This window comes from Nothobranchius furzeri, chromosome 3 (assembly GCF_043380555.1).
Source record: "Nothobranchius furzeri strain GRZ-AD chromosome 3, NfurGRZ-RIMD1, whole genome shotgun sequence".
Taxonomy (NCBI): domain Eukaryota; kingdom Metazoa; phylum Chordata; class Actinopteri; order Cyprinodontiformes; family Nothobranchiidae; genus Nothobranchius; species Nothobranchius furzeri.
The window spans coordinates 5,473,262-5,494,300 of NC_091743.1; the positions used below are offsets into that span (position 1 = coordinate 5,473,262).

Genomic DNA, 21,039 nt, shown 5'->3' on the forward strand with positions numbered 1-21,039 from the left:
ATTTATTATAAATATATAGCCTTATATATAATATATATCCCTTTCTACAGATAGAATAATCACAAAGGGCTTTGCACAGATAAACGAAACAAAAAGATCACAAAACAAATGAAAGATAATTAAAAACAGAAAACTCAAAAGAGTAAAAGCAGTTCTAAATAAAAGGATCTTCAGCTGTTTTTAAAGGTGTCCAGTCTAACATGAAGTGTTTGGTAGTGAACAGGGTCGCTGTGGATTCCTAAGCACATTTCAATGTATCATATGAACAGTGTTCAGCTTGCTTCAGAATCTGACTTCACTAGTTTCACAAATGCCTTCGTTACAAGAGGTCACAGCAAATGGCAAGGAGGGTTAAGTGTCTTGCCCAAGGACACAACGACAGCAACAAATTGAGCAGGCTCAAACCTGCAACCTTCCGATTTACGGTGCGAGCACCTAACTCCTGTACCACCGTCACCCCAGGAGACTATTTTCGTGTTCAGCCTGCATGAAAACCTCAGAGTGACAGATTAGAATAAAAATGATCATTAAAAATGTTTTTTCAATGTTCTACACCTTTAAAAAATCAAATGAAATATCAGACTCAGATTCTAGTGTCATGTAGAGTGGTGTATTGGAGCATTTTAACGTTCAGATTTGTATGAAGCCTGTATTTGAGTAGTACAATTTATGAAGTTCTCAATACAATAACTTTTACAATAAAACAATTCGGGATTTTTTTTTATCACAAGGACTTTTACCATGACAATGTTGGTCCTTGTCTTTAAAGTTAGGACACCCCTGCTGTAAACAACCCATAAAGAGTAAATATGAGACCTTCATCAAGAGTGATTCCAGGTCCCTGAATGAAAACTTGATCAATAAATATTTACTCTTGCAGATAGAAAAAATGTGCAGATTTTTTTTCCCTCATTGAACTCAAAGACTCAATCCAGCACCTTCATACAGATGTGCGGTGATTTTTCTCTTTTTGACACCCCGTTGTAAAAATAGTTTTCATTATTCATCACAAGCATTCTAGGGCTATAAAATGGAATGAAAGTTCTGATACGTGTTCCTCATTAGAACCCACTAATATTTACATGACTGATGAAACCTCTGTGCCTCTGCAAGGTCCGTGCATGCACCCATGCAACTCATCAGACCACAAACCGCCTGAACATCGCTTTGGTCTGGGCTCACAGATATTTTTCATTTCTACAATCTTTGTTCTCGTGAGAGCTCACAAACCACAAGAACCCCCACAGCACAGCAGGGCCTGTTGCTGGGGTCCAGAAAAGCCTTGTGTCCCCATGACATTTAGGTTGTAAATTTCATACATGCATCATCATGATGGACATCATTCTTCTAGGAGCAGAATGAGCTTTCAGTCATGCAAACTTGTGAGGGGAAGTTACAAACAAACTTGTTTTCCATTTATCTCTATCGGAAACACAAAAAGGAAGTGAGAATTCTAAGTAAAGAAAAGTCATTTAGAACCAAAACAATCTCACCTTCTTTTTTCTACAGAATTTCAAATACAAACATCTACGTCACAAGCTGTGTGTGTGCAGCTTTTGTTGACTTAAAAAAGTGTCAGGATTCAAATGGATGCCAGATGTTTGCTCTGAGTGTTGCTTGTGTTGTTTTTTTCCATTGACTCTTAAAATCTGTAACAAGAAGCTTAATTTAAGGATGTCCAATATTATCGGTCTATTATTATTGGCCGATATCGGCATTAAAATGTAGTATCAGAAAATATCTGTATCGGTATTTACTCTTCATGACACTACTTTTACATTCCATATACATCAAACTCTTTGGCTACTTCTCCTCTCTCGCAAAATGTGACAGATCTAAAGTCTAGTTTTTGAGATATTTAAGTACATATTTGCTCTGTGTAGCGAACATTAGCCCTTCTCACAGTAGCTATGTGTAGCTAGCCAGCTAGCAAACAACTAAAACAAACACAACAATCTTCACCCAAGGCTTGCTTTTCTTATCTGAAGATCTTCATAAGTGCTTTATCATCATAACTACAACATACAGAAGTAGAAAGAATACATTACTATTACACACATCTTAGTGTCACGCTTAGCAATTAGCATGTGTGTACACTGCTCACATTTGATAAACGAAGTAACTTTAACATACGTCCAAACATTCCCTAAACTAGGGGTTGTATCACCTAGTCAACTTCACTGCTCTGTAGTGACTTTTTATGCCTTTCATCGACTAGTCGCTGTCACGTGATAATGACCGACAAGATGCAGTCCTTGGAAAAGACAGCAGGTGACAAGCCCCTGCGCGTTGGGAGGCGATGCACTGTGCCAGAGCGTCGGTATCTGACGCCCGTCGTAAAACGGACATTTGACCGAATTGCGACTTTTACCCTCTTGCAATTTAACCTTCCCCTCACCCCCATCCTAACCTTAACAGCTTGCGCATGCAAAGCTCTGATAGTTGACGTGCTCCAGACATCTGCGTCCTGACTACGGCCATAGTAACATTATCAAATTAGGTGTTGCCACCTCAAAAACAAATTTAACACGCGATCATTGATGTCGGCTCATTTCCTTTTATGTTTTCTGCCTCAATGTAAACAACGGGAACAGAGAAAACTAGAAAAATTTGCATTTATTGCACAAATGCTGTTTGAATGCTGGATAGCTGAAACTGTAAGCGGAAGTTGCTGAACAGCTGAACTGAAGCTGAAACTAAGCAAAACTGTCAAAATGAGCTGAATGTATTAAAAGATTTAGAAGCAAAAAGCACCAAAATGTAAATAAAGCACAAAAAGTGAAGAACGGAGAAAACAATCCTAAACAGCAGAAAACCGAAATCTGAACATTATTTAAAAATCTGGACAGCCAAACTGTCTAAACACTTGTTGTTTGAGTAGGACTAGTTTAACAGTTTAATTTTTATATTTAGTTGAACTGTGAAATGAGCAGCATATGCCGATTTCAGAAACTGATTGCTGAAGCGGCTGAATAGCTGAAGTGAAGCTGAAACTAAGCTAAACTGTCAAAATGAGCTGAATGTATTTAAAGATTTAGAAGCAAAAATCACCAACAAGTGTAATAAAGCTCAGAATATAGGTCAAGAATGGACAAAAATGCTAAACAGCAGAAAACTTTAATCGTTGAACATTGATTAAAAACTCGAAATTTGAAATGTTAAACAGCTGGCATTTGAATGAGAATAGTTTAATGGGAACATTTTTACAATTGGCTGAACTGTGAATTTAGAAATATTTGCTGATATTTGAAACTGATAGATTAACATATGTTTAGATTTGATATGGGATGGATGAATGGTTGGATGAACGAAATAACAGATGGATTGTTAGATGGATGCTAGATGGTTTATTGGATGGATGGATGGATGGATGGATGGATGGATGGAAGCCAGTATGGATTTATATGTGGATGGATTCCTTAGGACAAGCCGATCGATTTGATGTCTCACATGTGTGGGTGTGTAATTCCATTTAGCCAGAAGATGATTGACCTCTCTCAACCAATCAGGGAGCTGGGAGGGAGCGGGGCACTTTCCCAACTTCTGATGGTCAATCAAATTTAACTTGTTTCTAGTTTTAAATACAGATAGTTCAAAAAGATCAAAAACAGGAGTCTGTTATTGGCTCAATATTCAGCTTTTTATATTCATTCCTATGAGACTTGGTTAAAGTGATTTGTAGTTCCTTGTGTTGCCATGGTAACAGATGACAGGAGTCTGCATTAATACAGCAATGCACAATGTCACATGACTCTTTTAAACTTTGAATAACATTTCTATATTAAAGAGCAAGTCAACCCCTACCAGATTCTAACTCCACTCCCTCTTCATGTTTGAAAAATGCAATAAATGCTGTTGCCTGGCAGACCGAGAGGGCGGAGCTGCTAACAAATACACACACACACAGGCTCACGACAGCATTGTGACATCATAATGTACCAGTTTACATCACAGCATACCTCTTAGCCAATAGCGGTGGCAGATTTAATTTAGAATATAGTGCAGAGTTTTTACCTGACAACGGCACAACACTGCCAGTTTTAGGCAGAATATTTAAATTTGAACTAAGATGCACTGAAGTGCCAAATTATTGACGACACGTGTCTACAGCACGATTAGACACTCGTTTATTTAGTTCATCAGCAAAAAAAAGTTTATTTGGGGATGACTTGCTCTTTAAAGTCTGTTGATAGTTGTCTAAAATCTTGTTAAATGTTGTTGCTAAACACGTTTCCATGGTTACACAGAACACAATATCAAGTTAATACAAGACTCCTGGGACCAAGCAGGTTGAATTGGTGTATCATATGTGTGGGTGCATATTTCCTTTTAGGCAGAAGACGACTGAAAACTCTCAGTCAATGAGAGGGCAGCGAAGGAGGAGGGGGTGGTTCCTGCCTTCTGACTAATGTTAAAATGTCAGCTATGATGGTAGTTTTAAGTGTATAGAGCTCAGAAAGATAAGAAACAGCAGTATGTTATAGACTCAATATAAGGCTTTTCACATTCATTTCAATAAGACTTGTTTGGAGATATACTTATGCACTTGTGTTACCATGGTAACAGATAACACATTTAAAATTGAATGCAAGATTCCTGAGACCAAGCTGGTCGATTTGATGTGTCATATGTGTGGGTGCTGGATCCCAGAGGCGGTTTTACCATTAGGCATAGGTAGGCGGCCGCCTGGGGCCCCCTAGTGGTGGGGGGCCTCCTAGCCCTGACCGCCGGCACCCCTCTGTTAATGCCACAATATTCTTATTACCAACCTGTGGCCGCAGATGGGATTGGACATGCGCACTTCTCATTACCATAATTCCTGAACCATTCAAGATATCATTAAAATTCCAAAAGTGCTGAAAAGATTAAAAATGGGGCTTTTCGTGCATATACAACACATTACGGTAGCCACCGGGATTCCCTGTCTTGAGCGCAACGAATCACAATACAGATTCAGAGATGTGCTGAGTTTGTCATCCAAAATGCTCCGTTTTATAACTTTTGAATGGCTGATCAGATTCAAATAATTCCAACGGTTCCTAAAAGTACATAAAAGCAGCTTTCCAACGATCTATAGCATGAAGCAATCAGAGTTATGGAAACTATCGCTACGAGGGGAAATCCTGCTGTACAGCCTGATTGAAACGGAGCGCAGCGCGGTGAAAGCGGATAACGGGACGGGGAAGCTAATTAGCATAAAAACCAGCATGAAATTATGGAAATGCCTCAAAGAAAATCAACACGATCTATTAGGTGTCCCAGAAGGCTTATATCTGAAGTCAGTGACCACGAAGAAGGACAGATCTCCAGTGAACCAGGATATGAATGTTTGTTCAGTCATTATTTTTTATTTTTTTATTTTAACAACCCTTAACTATTTGCTAATTGTAAGATTCAGCTTCATTCCAGCATTATTTATCCTTTTACAATAAATAATTATTTTTGCTAAAACAAAAGTTTCTGGTATAGCAGTGCATGGTGTGCAAGAGAAGCACCCCAGTGTGAGGTGTGACTCTGCCTGCAGCTGGAGAGAAACTGCTTCAAGGTCTACCACATCAAATAAAAACGTCTGAAAGTTAACAATACTAAATGGTCTTAAAAACAGCTAAAAAAGATACCAAGGTTCAAACTTTTTAAAGAATGGATGCATTTCAGTTCAAAGTTTAAATTGTTTGCCCAGTAATTTTGAAGTTCCTGTTCAGTAAGAAATGTAAAAAATTCAAATCCGTTTTTTGCTCTTTTCACTTTGAAGCTGATATTTTAAAGGCTTTAATAGAAATAAATTCTAAATACAAACCATGCACTGAAAGCTGAGGTTGTTCTCAAAAAGGAGAGAGTTACACACACTTTGTACTTTTTATTACAATTTTACAGCCATAAGATTAAAAACATACCAGGTGGCCCTGTTATAATTATGGTCATAAGAGGGTTATTAAGACGGCGATGCACAAACAGGAAGTGATTGGTAGTCATTCCACTCCAATCCAGTTGGTGGCGGTAATGTACCAAATTGTTGTTTGCCAAGTGCCATGAGACCACAAATAAGAAGAATAAGAGAGGTGGGAGCGTTCGTTACAAACTCAAAGCAATAGTAAAACATGAAGCATGAAATAGAGTTATAGTGGCTCCAATAAGAGAAAGAAGCAGCATGCTTCATAAAAGCTTTTATTTTCACTTCTGAAAGTGACGTCGTTTCTCAATGTAAACATCAAAAGGAAGCAAAAAGGAGAGACAATGGAAAATGTTTAAAGGGAGGAAAACATAGACCAAAATGGAAAATAGAAATAAAATAACAAAGGCAAAAGCAGGAGCACTGACAGGAAGAAGAAAGCACTCAAAGGGAGAGAAAAACAGGAAAAAAGAGGAGGACTAATAAAAAGTGAAAATAAATCGTGTCAGAAGAGGGTAGATTTTCGCAAATCCAGTTAAAGGTAAGATTGTCGAAAATTTAGTGTAAGAGGCCCCATGTCTGTGTTCGCCTTGGGCCCCCAAATTGCTAAATCCGCCCCTGCTGGATCCTGAATGGACAGAAAATGGTTGAACACTCTCAACCAATTATAGAGCAGCACTGTTTTCCCGCCTTTTCCCCCAGCTGTTTTAGGGCTCCAGCTGTACTCCTGTTTATGAGAGATGCCTCTAAATCGGTCCTTCAGAAGTGAAATTGGACCTGTCAAACTTCTCATCACCATTCGAAAATTACTGCACCGATTTGAAAAATTCAAAAGGCGTGAGCGGCAGAAGGCTTTCATGGTTATCTGTGTGAATTTTTATGTGCCTACCATGGATTGTCTAGAAGCTATGACAAGAATATTTTAGCTGTCTGAAGCCGATCAGAGGAGAAAATCTCTGTTCCTTTAACATGGGTTTCAATGAGGGAAAATCTGGGTCTCTCCTCTTTCTGAGGCTTGTAGCGAAAGAACGGTAACACTTACAGATAAAATGAAACCCATTCTGGAAAGCTGACAAAAATTCCTACTTTCTGAGTTATAATTTGTTTTGGTAGTCCAAACGGTCTGGGGGTAGTAAAGAGCTGTTCACAGAAGATGTGAAGTTCAAAAGAGAGCGGAATTTTCAGTTTAAAGTGGTGGGAAATTTTTTAATTAGAATTTTCTCAAACAAATGAACCATACGACCACAATGTTTGGAGTACAGTCATGAATTATAGCTCAAAACGAAGGTATATTCGTTAGCTGTAAGCCAGCACGTGTCTCATTTCAGTCGGACCTACGGTTCTCTCGGGACAACGCCAGAAATGGAGCAAGGGAGGATCACCACTCCTATCTGTCCCCATTATAACTTTTGTGAATTTTTCTGAAAATTTCAAGTCGTACCTCAACTTCTACCTGCGATTTTAGAAAAACCATAAAAGATATCAAAAAGCCTCTTTAACATGTTAAACAGGAAAGTCTTGTGAGTTTGTTAAACTTTGAATGAAGTCTCTAAGTTAAAAGGAACCCTATAGAGTTTTAGGTCAAATAAAGTGATAGGAATATGCTGAAAATTGACCAATCCCATTCATTTAAATGGGAAATTTTTCGCAGAAATAGCTTAATAACTCAAAAAAATTTTAAAGATATCAATGCCAAAAGTAATTGCTGGAAAGAGCTTAACGAGCTGAACGTTTTGATATAAAATTGTTGAAATAGTTATAAATTTGAAGGAATTGAAAATGTTCAAAAAGTGCACTGAAGCAGAATAAGAAGAATAAAGATAAACAGGAAAACAATAGTTGCTTAACAGCATTCAAACAAATATATCAAGGATAGGTCTGTGGTAAGAGCGCTCACTCGGTCGTGTTTCTGCTCAGATGATACAACAGAGATTGTAACAGTGATGTCTCACTATGATCTGTTTTCAAAACATTTGAACCTTTTTATGACAAATTTACCCATGCTATTTATTAACTTATTGATCAAACTTTTTCCCATCATGAATTTAATCATTTCCTTTAGCCTAAAGGTGTCACAGTGCGTTGGTCAGGATTATCTCAGGGAGAATGTCATTCAGCTGAAAACATTTTTCCCATAACCTGAAGTGTAGTAGTTGTCATTTTGCACAGAAATTGTTTACCATTCAAGCATCCATGATAGGAGATATGTGATATTAGCAATCTAAATTATGTACTTTTTTAATGAGGGGGACCCCACATTTATTGGTACCAGACATGAAGAGTTGGACAATATCAGTATCGGTAAAAAGCCGACATTAGCATCCCTGTTTAATTCAGAATACTTTATTAATTATATCCTACACTCACTTGCAAGTTTTTTCTTCAGGGTGCTACAGTGAAAAACAAAAAACTCTCAGAAACCAAAATAACTTTTGCAAAACTTCCTGAAGGAAGGAAATACAGGCGGGTGAAACCACCACAATTGTGCAGCAGAAGTGGAAGTAGCAACCTGCTGGTCCTAAGTGTTGGAGTCAGAAAACCAACAGCTCTTATTAAATGTTGGGGAAAATGTCAAAGAAGCGTAGAAGGTTAGAGAATAAAGCACTCGTTCATTTCTGTTCAAACCAAAGACAAACACAGAAAGAATGGAAGGGACAGAGAAGTGCCAAATAAAGACCAGGATTACTGTGCTCAAAATGTCTGGAACCATAGCAAATGAAGAAGAGAAGACAGAACAATAGAATTTATGAGCTGAGTGGAGCCAGTCAATTTCACATAGAGTTTTCATGCCTTGAGTTAGTGAGAGACACGTGATAGCCGTTAGTGAGCCGTGTTGATTGGTTATTTCATTCAGTCACAGTAATGCTATCATCATGCAGAGTAGCCAGCTCATTTTCTTTGAAGGTTATGACCGGTATTTTGGTTTCTTTTACCCAATCGGTCTACTTGGTATCCTGTTTAAGGTTTATTGAAGTCTGATTATAACCCTTTAGCTGATTTAAGCTAGCTGTTTGTTTACTTCATCTAATCTCTTTTTATTCTGTTTCCTGATTAAGTGTTTTATCAAACCTGGTGGGAGATTATGGGATGGTGGAGCTTGTTGTGTAGGGTTCGCTGGTTGAAGTGGACAGCAAACCAGGCATCCTTGGATGTAATTCTGTACATCTTTTCGCATTTCTGGCCAACATGCAAGTTGTCGTAATGCATTGAATGTTGCTTCCTCACCTTGGTGTCCTGCATACAGATGATCATGGGCATGTACAAGCATCACCCCCCTGTGGGTACGAGGCACAACGAAAGTGGGTAAAGGGGTTGCATCGGAAACATGCACCAAGACACCGTTGCTCATCTTCAAGAAAGAACGTTCCTTGAAAAGCACATTAAGATCTGGTATGTACTTAAGCTCATCGTCTGATGGGCAGCGCACTTAGGGTTGGACAGGTAGTCAATAATTCTACTAATGGCTGGATCCATGGACTGTAGGTCTATCAGATTCTTGTCTGACAGGCAGGGCTCCACCGAAACAGCGTCAGCTTTTTGTTGTGGAGGATCTAAATCTTGGGTAGTTGCTTGTGCCCGAGTTGCCACCGGAAAGTTTTTAATGGAAGATTGCATGGTAGGATGCTGATTGATAGCAACCTGTTCTGCATCTGTCCCAGGTGACAACCTGACATCACTCACCTGAGTTTCGTAGATAGTCACCCCATTCTCTACATGATAAACCTGTTCAGGGGTTGATGGTTCCAAACTACAGAGGTAGTTTTCCTCTTGGGTGAGCAAGGTGGAGACGGGCTCAATACTCTCAGCGGTTTCCGGTGAGTCCTCACTCTAGATTGCTGAATCAGACTGGTTGGTGATTTCGACCTTTAACGTGGTTATCACACCCTTATGACATTGAAGATTCTGGTGTGGAAGGAGTGGCAGAGGTCTGTGTACCTGTGCTCATAATGTAAGTTGTTTAAAATCCATTAAAGGTTCAAACCGGTTCAATAGCTCTTTCCCTAAGAAGAGGAATGGACTCCAAGTTTGAGATGTAAATGGGATGAATTGCCATAGGACCCAAAGACAATTGGATCAAAGACACTGAGGACAGAATGGTGTTCTGGGAGGAGTATGATCTCACTTCCAAGGAACATGGTTGGAGCTTTAATTCCTTGCCAGTTCGGTGGGCTTCCAAATGCAAGGTTTTGAAAAGCGAGAAGGACATGATAGTAATATCTGAAGCAGTGTCCAATAACGCTTCATGCGTTAACGCATTCTCGGGGGTTAAAGGCACGTAGAGTTTCTTGGCCCCACCTTTGTCTGTGAGGTTGCAGAGAAACTTTGGAACAGGGGGCTCAACGTGACTCATTTCCTTCACTTTCTCAGATGCTCGGTAATCTGACTCCAACTGAAGCCACAAATCCCAAATGAGCTAAAACTCAAGAAGCGTGGGTGCAGAGTGGGAGCAAAACGGAGACAGAGAAAGAGGAAATTCAAACCATCTCTTTCATCAATCATAATGGGCAATGTGAGATCACTGGCCAACAAGATGGAGGAACTCCAAGCCCTTTCAAGGACTGAGCCAGAGTTTCGGCAGTGTAGTGTTATGTGTTTCACTGAGACGTGGCTGCAGGACCATATCCCCGATTCCAGCGTCTCTCTGCCAGGATTCCTGACTGTATGAGAAGACAGAGATCTGAAGAGGAGCGGAAAAAGAAAAGGAGGTGGAGTGGCAGTGCTTGCCAACAACAGATGGTGCCATCCAGGTCATGTTTCAGTGAAATGTCGTCTCTGCAGCCCAAATGTGGAACTCTTGGCAGTAAGTTGTCACCCATATTATTTGCCAAGAGAGTTCACCAGTGTTGTCTTGGCAACCGTTTATATTCTACCTTCAGCCATTGCTGAAAGTGCATGTGATGCCATCAGTTCGGTTGTCGCTAAGCTACAAACCCAGCACCCCAATGCATTTGTGGCTATATCTGGTGATTTTAATCATGCCTCGCTCTCTGCTACACTTCCAACATTTCAACAGTTTGTCAGCTGCTCCACCAGAGAAAACAAGACATTGGATTTGTGTTATGCAAATGTAAAGAATGCATACATGTCCAAAACAAGACCTCCTCTGGGACAATCAGATCACAATCTTGTTTTTCTCTGCTCAGAATACAAACCACTTGTTCAGAGGCAACCTGTGACAAAAAGAACTGTGAGAAAATGGTCACAGGACGCTGAAGAAGCCCTGCAGGGTTGGTTTGAGACCACAGATTTGTTAAGGATATGAAGAGGACATCAATGCCATGACTGGATGTGCCACTGACTATATAAACTTTTGTGTGGACAACATCATACCCACCAGACCAGTGAGATGCTTCACTAATAACAAACCCTGGATCACCAGTGAACTGGAGAATCTGCTAAATGAGAAAAAAGAGCCTTCAAGGAGGGAGGCAGGGAATTATTGAGGAGTATACAGAAGCAACTGAAGATCAAGATCAGAGACAGCAAGGAGGCATACAGGAAGAAGCTGGAGAACAAACTACAATCAGAGATGTCTGGTCAGGGATGAAGAAGATCACAAGCTTCAAGCAGAGGAAGGATTGCACATATGGCAGCCTGGACACAGCCAATGAACTGAACAAGTTCTTCAATAGGTTCAGTTCAGGAACAAACCCAGCATCCTCCTCACCTGTCCCCAGCCAATCCGACATCCCATCCTCCTCTGATCCAACAATTTCCTGTCACACGCCAGCTCTTTTGTCCTCTAACAAAGTCATGGACTCTTCTGGTTCTATAAATCTGTCTTCAACCAAGTCAGGAGATGCTGCTGCCCCATTTACCTCCCCCTCCCACCTATCTGTCTCTAGAAGTCAGGTGAAGAGGCAGCTGGAGAGACTGAACAGGAACAAGGCTGCAGGTCCAGATGGTGTCAGCCCCAGAGTACTGAAGGCCTGTGCAGAGCAGCTCTGTGGGATTATGCAGCACCTCTTCAACAGCACCTGGCCCAGGAGAAGGTTCCAGTCCTGTGGAAGACACCCTGCCTTGTTCCAGTTCCAAAGAAAACTCGCCCATCAGTCAGTGACGACTACAGACCGATTGCCCTGACATCCCACATCATGAAGGTCCTGGAGAGACTCCTGTTGGTCCACCTGAATAAGCAAACTAGGACATATCAGGACCCGCTGCAGTTTGCTTATCGCCATGGAGTTGGAGTTGAAGATGCCATCATCCAGCTGCTTCAACCAACCCACTGTCATCTGGACAAAGCAGGCAGCACTGTGAGGGTCATGTTCTTTGATTTCTCCATTGCAATTAACACAATCCAGCCTGATGTACTTTGCCAGAAACTCCAGAAGACACAGGTGGGGCCTCAACTATCGCCTGGATTAAAGACTACCTGACAAACAGACCACAGTTTGTGAGGCTGAAGAACTGCACATCAAACCAAGCGATCAGTAACATTGGAGCACCACAGGGGACTGTACTCTCACCATTTCTTTTCACCCTGTACACCTCAGACTTCCAGTACAAATCAGAGACCTGTCATCTACAGAAATACTCAGATGACTCTGCAGTTGTCGGGTGTATCAGAGTTGGACAGGAAGCTGAGTACAGAGAGCTGGTGGAGCACTTTGTGGCATGGTGTGGAAACAATCATCTGACCTTGAACGTGAACAAAACAAAGGAGATGATTTTAGACTTCAGAAGAAACAGGGTGGAGTCAAACACTGTTTCCATCATGGGAGAAGAAGTGGAGGTGGATGAGGAATACAAACACCTTGGAGCTCACCTGGACAACAGACTGGACTGGAGAAAGAACAGCGAAGCTGTTTACAAGAAGGGACACAGCAGACTGCACTTCTTGAGGACGCTTAGGTCCTTCAATGTCTGTAGCAAGATGCTGCAGGTCTTCTACAAGTCTGTTTTTGAGAGTGTAATCTCTTCAGCCATCGTCTGTTGGGGTAGCAGCATCAGAAGCAGGGACCTGAAAAGGCTCAACAGCCTAATGAAAAAGGCTGGTTCTGTTCTGGGGACGACTGTGGAACCACTGGAGGAGATAATGCAAAGAAGGATTCTCCAGAGACTCAAGAAAATTATGGACAACCCTGAGCATTCTCTTCACAAGACTGTCCGACAACGGACGAGTGTCTTCAGTCAGAGGTTTCTTCAGTTTCGCTGCAACACTGACCGCTACTGGAGATCCTTCCTGCCAACAGCCATTGTAATATACAAGAACTCTTTGATGACAGGATTATTATTATTATTCTGAGCTACTACAGCAATCAATTTCCCTCTGGTATTAATAAAGTATTTTTGAATTTGAATTGAACTGCAATGCCAGGGTGGCGTTGTAGGTATATTCCTCTGAGGGGTGTGTAATAGGAGGTGGAGACACTGAGATCGTATTCACTTCTTTTGGACTGGAAGTCCTCTCCTCAACCAGCTGCATGGGAGGAGTCATTTCCTTAGCCATTAAAGTGCGGTTGAGGCCGCATCTTTTATCTGAGGAGCCAGAGCTTCCTGCATGATTGGATCAGGTGCACGGGTTGAAACAGAAAGCACATCCACCTTCCTTTTGTCTTTCCTTTTAATCATGTCAAGAACCCTCTGGATGATTTCTAAGTCACCTGACTTGATGTTCATGATTTCATCTGTTTTGTTGTCCATATCCCTGTTCTTAGGGTTCTCCCGAGGGGAAGAGGACCAGTGGTTAGTCGGGGATCGACACCCTGGCTGATAGGATTGCTCCTGATAAGGACGCCGATTCTGAAACCGATAATCTGACTCACGCCCTGGACCCTGGTTGTATCTCCGACACTGAAGTGGCGACCTTCTACCTCCATAGAATTGCTCCTGGAGTCTTTTTTCTGGAAAGTAGTGATTAGGCTCATCCCTTGCTTCCAGGTGCCATGGTTGACCTCTACCCTGCGGAGGGTGGTAAGGTTCAGCCCATGTTTGGTTGTGAGAGGATGCCAGTGGAGGAGGTGCGTAGGTGCCCTGAGCGTTGGGACTGTAGGCTCCTTCAAGATGCAATGGAGGGTCGTTGGAAGACAACGTCAGAACACTCGTCTCTGTCTGCTTAGTTTTGGTTTGCTGGTACTTCTGGAAGGCCCAGCATGTCCACTCTCTTAGACTTTGAATGGGTGCTGTCTGTGGGTTATCAAACCCTCTCAAATGATGGCTGGTGGTTGGATGCAGATTCTGGAGAAAGAGAGTTTTAAAGTGGGGGTCTTCCTCCATGTCCTGGTCATTTCTTGAGCCAAAGAAAGCATCTAAGAGTCGATAATAATATTCTTGGGGATGCTCATTCTTAGCCTGTTTGACGTTTAGAGCTAAGGACAATCCTGTTTGGGAGACAAAACCGGAGAACTCTCTGGTTATTACTTGGGACAAACGCTCATAGTCTCTTTTGATGACCTCAGGCTGTCGCTCAACGAATCTACTTACCTCCCGACTCGAGGTCATCTTGATGAGGTCGATTTTGTCGTCTACTGTTGCGTATGGGTATTTTGTCAAACAAAACTGGATGTCCTTCAAGTAAGATTCTACATGACAGGGAACTCCTGGTCTGGGTTCGAATAGGGTAATGTTTCTTGCCATTCGATCTAAATCTTTATCATTGGGTCCGTCTAGGTTGAGGTGCTCATGTGACCTGATGTTCAAGAAAGGAGGTAATCCTCATGGTGGAGGATACGTTGAAGTGCCTGTTAATCCTTCCCTTACCCTAGCAGGATCACTCTCTTCCTTCTGTCACGCAGCAGCACCTCTGGTAGGTGCTGGGATATCTGCGAAAAGTTTTTCTTTGGGTGAGATAAACTGAGATATGGGATATCGGAACCTTTCATTAAAGTGATTTTGTTCCTCTGATTCACAAAGCTGGGATTGTAAATCCTGAATTGTATTGTGTTGCCCCTCTAGCGGTTTTACATGGGTTTCATTTAGAGCCTGGATGGCCCGTGTCTCAGTCACATGTTCGGCCATAAGTGATTCATTTCTCTCTTTTTCTTTACTGATGTCATAAAGTTGAGTAGAGGTTTTGGCTAAATCGCTCGTGGCAATTTTAAGCTCTTCCTGAACCTCTGCAAAGTGTCGTTTGTACCGAGCTGTCTCCTCGCGGAGTTGCTCCATCTTTTGAGATTTTTTTGTTAATTGTTCCGAAGCCTGACCGATTAGCTTATGGGCTATTGGAATCTTCTAGAGAGCATGGCGGCTAAGCTGTTGATGGTTTTCACAGCTCATTTGTCCCCGGCTGTCTGATTCATCTCTGTGTCGATTAGATTTGTCATAGCGGATTGCAATTTCTCTGAGTCCATTTGCTGGACTTCATCGAAATATTCTGGAATGTGGTTCTGTGTCAGCTCCCGAAGGACTGCATCGAGCTCCTCGAAAGATCCGGACTCCATGACCTCAGATTCCCGCCATGTTTACAAGTTTAAGTTGAAAGTCGATAAACGTCCCTTCCTTTTCCTGTGGTTAGGATTAATGGCAAATTTAAAAATTATTAACACTTCCAGTAGTTAGGCCAAAGGTTTGAGTTTTTTTACATGTCAGAATATTTATAGAGGAAAAAGAAAAAAAAACGAAAAACTTATTTTCTTTCTAAAATTGCCTTTCCTAACCTAAAGATTAACTGATTTTAAACAGAGAGAGAGAACAAAATAAGATTAATATGAAAAAGAGTTATTTATCCTACATGCACATCTCGAAATAACAAACAAGTGCTTATTATTGGCCGTGATTCCCGTCGGTCCCACTGCTTTTAAACAACAATCAAAACGCTGGAATTAAACATCAGCTGATCCTAAACAAGCGAACATGCTTTATTTGCTGTTAGAATATTTATAGAGAGGTAAAAGAAAGAAAAACGAAAAACTTATTTTCTTTCTAAAATTGCCTTTCCTAACCTAAAGATTAACTGATTTTACTGATTTTGATTTATTAACTGACTTTTTATTTATTTATTTATTTTCAGTTTAACTGCTCTGCTCAAAAATATGTATCGAAAGTTTACGTATCAAGTTGCAGCTTCCCTTTTCTCACCATCAGAGGCCTTTCTTAATATGCAGCACTGGAGACAAAACTAATTTCTCGACATGTAGTCACGGTTCTACCTTGAAACAAGCTATTATTCTAGCGAATATCGGGTCAAGACATCAAATCTGCCTAACACGGACGGTACCAAAATATGTAACGATAAATAAAGATTTATATCTATATTTCAAATGTGGTGTAGATTTAGCTTGTTTATGATCTTATGTTAATTAATTGGGGCACCACCCAGCCTTTGTTAGTGTGACTGGGAACACTCGAGGGGAGATTTAGATTTTGTTCAAGGTCATCAGTCTAAATTTTAACTCCACAAGTTAGTCTGAAAGCTGACGAGCATTCAAACCTTGGGGGAGAGCCAGGTCTTGTCAGGTTGACATGGACCAGACCAAGCCCTGAAAATGTCCGCATTTTCGATTGCTTAAGGTAGGGCTGCTCAATTAATCGAATTTTAATCACGATTACGATCTGAGTTTTGAACGATTATAAAAAACAAAACAAGCCGATTATTTGCTCCTCCCGCTTGCGCTGCCCTGAGTTGCAAATGAAGCGCTCCTCCACAGTGTTGCCAACTTAGCGACTTTGACGCTATTTCTAACAGCTTTTCAGACCCCCTTCTTGACTTTTTAATCCTAAAAGTACCTAGCGAACACCTCAGAAACATCTCTGGTAACCCTTAGCTACTTTCTGGATAACTATCGTCGACGTTTCCTGCAGGTTAGCTAAACACTCCGCCTGCACTCCGGACCGTTCTTCAGGACATTAGGAAAGGGAATGATGTAGTGATGTGTCGGTCGCTAAAGACAGCTCTCGGAGCCGGCTCCTTGTTGGAGTAACCAGAGTGAGTGACACACACACCGCACCTGCGGACTCCTGAGCCGCTAAAAACAGCTAAATGTGCGCGTGCGGCGCGCTAAACACACGTGCAGCTTGCCCCGATTGCTGTGAGACCGGGTTGGGGGGTGCAGCTGTGGTTGGGACAATTATTACATTAACTGATGGACTTGTAAATAAATAGTTTGTAAATAAGGTAGAAATAACTTCCTCACGCTGATAAATAATAACTAATCTCTCTGAGGACACGGTGCTAGTGCACTCTCCTACAGCACCTTGACACAACTCAATAAATGTTATGCAACATTTTGTGAACATCAATTTATTTGCATTTATTTGTTATAAATGCCACTGTATAATTCTTGCTGTCAGTATTTGCAAGATATTGGTATTTGGGTCTGTACTGGTTAGACTTAAATGAGTTAAACCAAGGTCTATAGCCCTTGGGTCATAGACTATGAGCTATAAGTATATTGGTCTTTTATACTGGGAATCAGGAGTTCTTTTAGTGATCATCTTGTTTCTTATTTTTGTCCTGATTGTGCCCTGAGCAATTTTATGACTGAATAAAAACAAATAAAATCAACATAAATTGAAAAATCGTCCTAAATAATCGTGATCTCAATTTCAGTCACCATAATCGTGATTATTATTTTTGCCATAATCGAGCAGCCCTAGCTTAAGGAGGGAATCAAGTCACTTGGTAAAATTGACATTCCTGGGAAAAGATGTAGGAGTTAGCCAGATGTTCGAAAATGATCCGTTGGAATTTATATGATTGTAGGTCAGTTTCCAATTCCCCCTTTTTTCTGCTAAGTGTGAAAGAAACCTTCGTGTGAAAATGTTATTGTTCTTTTCTGTGTTAATCCACACAAAGTAAAGCTGAGGATATAAACTGTGGATTTAAACCTGCATTGTGGGTCTGTATGGTTTAAAATGGTTTTAGCTAAAGTTACTCAGAGCCATTGTAGAAGGCCCTGACTTAAGCTGTGGTAAGAGAGAAGGAAACAGTGAAGCTTTTGCTGTTTACTTGTTTAAGTAGAATTCTAATTAAATATTTGTTACATGAAATATATGACGATTTTATGTATATTTAAGAGTCAGGAGTTTTTTCTCATCTCGTTGGAAAGGAGCCACATGCGTCTCCTTGCATTGGAATTTCATGTTGTCCTACATTGAGTAATCTCTGTCCCGCATTTGGCGAGTTGGGGTCTGGTCCGCCTAATCGTGTTGTGATGACAGATGGGAATACGCTGTTGTCTCACATCTTTTCTGACAGAATTCCAAGCTCCATTCTTATTGCCATTAACAGAGTTTCCTTTGTTTTCTGCCTCAGAAGAAACTTGCCAAAGCTCTGTATGACAACACAGCAGAGTGTCCAGATGAACTTGCCTTTAAGAAAGGTGACATCATCATAGTGATGGATCAGAACGTGGACGGCACTGATGGCTGGTGGATATGTTCTCTGCATGGGCAGCATGGCCTGGCCCCTGCTAACAGACTGAGGCTTCTACCACAGACTTTGGATGACCCCAGATTATGTATCGCTGAAAGTGACAACTGTGTGCCCAACATCTACCATACACCAAGCGTGCCTCGATCATCGAGGGATCTCTGTGTCTCTAACAGCCCTGCTTACAGCATGAACATGATCTACAACAGTCCATCCAGCACTGCTGTCCAGAGTCCCTCCAGGCTCAAAGCAGAAGACCCTGAGGCAGACAAGGTACAGGCTAGTTTCCTCTTAAAGTTGTAATCAGATATAAACCTAGCACAAAAGGTTTACGTGTTTGTTTTATTCTTCACGTTTTGGCAGTAATTCTTATTTAGCTGGAAAGACTGATAACTCACCTTAAAGGGGACAAAGAATGCAGTTTATCAGCATCTAAATCAGTGTTTTGAATCTGTAAGAAGGATAAGAAATTATCTTTGGCTTTCATCTGTCCCAGGTGCCCTGATACAGGCTCCTGGGACCCACTGATACCCCCTAAATCAGCCTTGCTGTGAAAAAAGCTGTTAACCCCTCCCACTTGGCCAAGCCATGAATATGCCAATGAGCTGCTTGCTGATTGGTTGGTTTGAACCAGAAGGCCTCAGACACTGGAGACAGCAGATTGGAGGAGGAAGGGCTCCACACTGTGACGTTTTTATGAGAGTTTTCTCAGGAAAGAAGTATTTCTCTGGTATTTTTAAACGTTCTAATTTGCATAAAAAGTAGGTCACACACGGCTTTTTGGCATGCTACTTTTGACCTCCCAAGCTGTCCTTATTCAGAAACAACTAGAAAAAGTTGGTTTAGATTCTTTGTCCACTTTAAGGTCAGAATCGTACATCTTGTCTCAATTCTTGGGTAAAGACTCTAAAATATGTCAGAATCCTCCCCATACTCTCCTGTTGGTATTCACACATGCTGTGAGCTTCCAAACCACATCTGTTAAGTCCAGGTGTGTGGTTCCTGATTGGCTCCTGACTCACAGCTCCTGTATGTTATTAGCGTCCCACACCACTGTGCTGGTTGACCTTCAACAGCTCCTGGTGACCATCATGAGGAGGTGGAGCCAAGCTCATGGATGTTCTTCATGCTACTGAGGCTCCTGACAGTGGAAACAGACAGGTGTAAAGTTGAGCAATTTTATCTGTTTTACCCTGAATACTGTTGGAAGGTTCAATCACCAAGATCCAACAAGGAACTCTGAGCAAGAGTGAATACCACCAGCAGAATTTTGGATGAGATTTTGGCAGAATCAAAATCAGAAGAGTTTTATTGCATGTGTTGTGGCTGTACCCCAGCTGAAACAACCAGCCTAGACCAGCATATGGGATGTTTTGGTGCTGGGTTAGCTCGCAGACTAGCATACAATGCTAGTTCAAGCTAGCTATGCTGGTTGTTTCAGCAGGGTCCTCACCTTTAACTGTGCTAACTGTGTTTTATGGATACATGAGCGACCATGTAGCAAAGGTAACTTGTCAAACTTCCACAACTTTATGATTTAAAGTTGTTGTTTTTTTTAAACAAAAAAAGCATGGCTGCAACAAAGAAAGTCTACCAAATACAGACTTCCTTACTTTGTATGCTAACTTTGGGAACTAGCTAACTGAAGACTATGTCTTCATTCTAAGGAAGTGTCAACTTTCATCATTGGGAATGTATGCTGCTGTAGAAATGCAACGCTGTGAAACTCCTGCTGTCAAAAGAGCTTACATATGGGGACCAGCGGCTGGTCTCCTGGGACAGCGTGCTGCACCAGGGTCTTTATGAGCCTGTAAAAGACAAACAGACTCAGACTTCAGACGCTTTTAACAGCAAACAGCCTCTGCTGCCAGGGACCCCAGAAACACACGAGCAAATGCACAGGTGCTTGTGTAGTAGAGGCTGGGGAGAAAAACTAACCACATGTTCACCATTTCCTTTCTTGCTCCAGGGGAGTCTTGTTCCTCTCTACAGTAGCCACACAGTGTTCACTGAGCAGCATGTGTTTTATCTACAGAGCTCTTTTAACAGGCAAAGAGTATGCATAATGGGCTTCCCAACAGGCTTCAAAGACATTATCCCCATGCAGAAGTCAGCGAGGTAGATGAAACGATGATCAAAGCAGTCTGTGTCAGTATTACAAGACAGTCCTGGCTGCAAAGGGACAGCGGTTGTCCACTGATCCAGTCCAACCCCGACACCCAGCAGCTCACATATGATGTGTTTTTGGGCAAGATGCCGGACCCTGAAAGTTTTAGTCCACTGCTCCTGTGTTCAATGCTAAGAAGATTTTACCTATAAGGGATCAATAAAGTCTCGATCAGATATTACAGCCTGTCATCTTCTGTAGGTCTCGTTTGTCAGCACACCGTTCAGTCCAGAGGAGAGGGTTTATGATGTCCCAAGCCGAAGAAAAACTTCTCTTTACACTGTGAGCTCATTTTGGCTTTAGAGTTATTCGTATTGAAAGTTGCGCGCGTGTGTGTGTGTGTGTGTGTGTGTGTGTGTGTGTGTGTGTGTGTGTGTGTGCATGTCAGACTGAAATTTTTATAAATTTCTACGGTTCTTTTTTCAGGAAGCAACAACTCCTGGACTAATGTCACACAGAAAAAAACTCATTTCTAAGCTGGAGAAGTTTAAGGTTCAAGAAACTTCAAGCTGTAGCAGTCCAGGAGACGCTTCTGTAAGTTTCAGATGCTTTAAGAACCTTCTAGAATAGAATACTGTCTCAAACATAGCTTTGTACTGTGAGTACAATCAAATGTACAAAAGCAGGAAGTACACTGACTGCATTTAAAAGATGTTTAAAGTTTCCTGT

General features: G+C 41.4%; 1 protein-coding gene across 2 annotated transcripts in view; it reads left to right on the forward strand.

The window, feature by feature from the left end:
• cass4 (Cas scaffold protein family member 4) overlaps positions 1-21,039 on the forward strand; it is a 54,633-nt gene that overhangs the window by 18,614 nt on the left and 14,980 nt on the right. The window contains exons 2-4 of one of the 2 annotated variants that reach the window (XM_015960104.3): positions 18,087-18,476; positions 20,572-20,652; positions 20,797-20,904. In XM_015960104.3, the coding sequence (XP_015815590.3) occupies positions 18,087-18,476; positions 20,572-20,652; positions 20,797-20,904 (579 nt within the window). The remainder of the gene's footprint in view (positions 1-18,086; positions 18,477-20,571; positions 20,653-20,796; positions 20,905-21,039) is intronic. The other variant, XM_054747731.2, reaches the window with a different exon arrangement.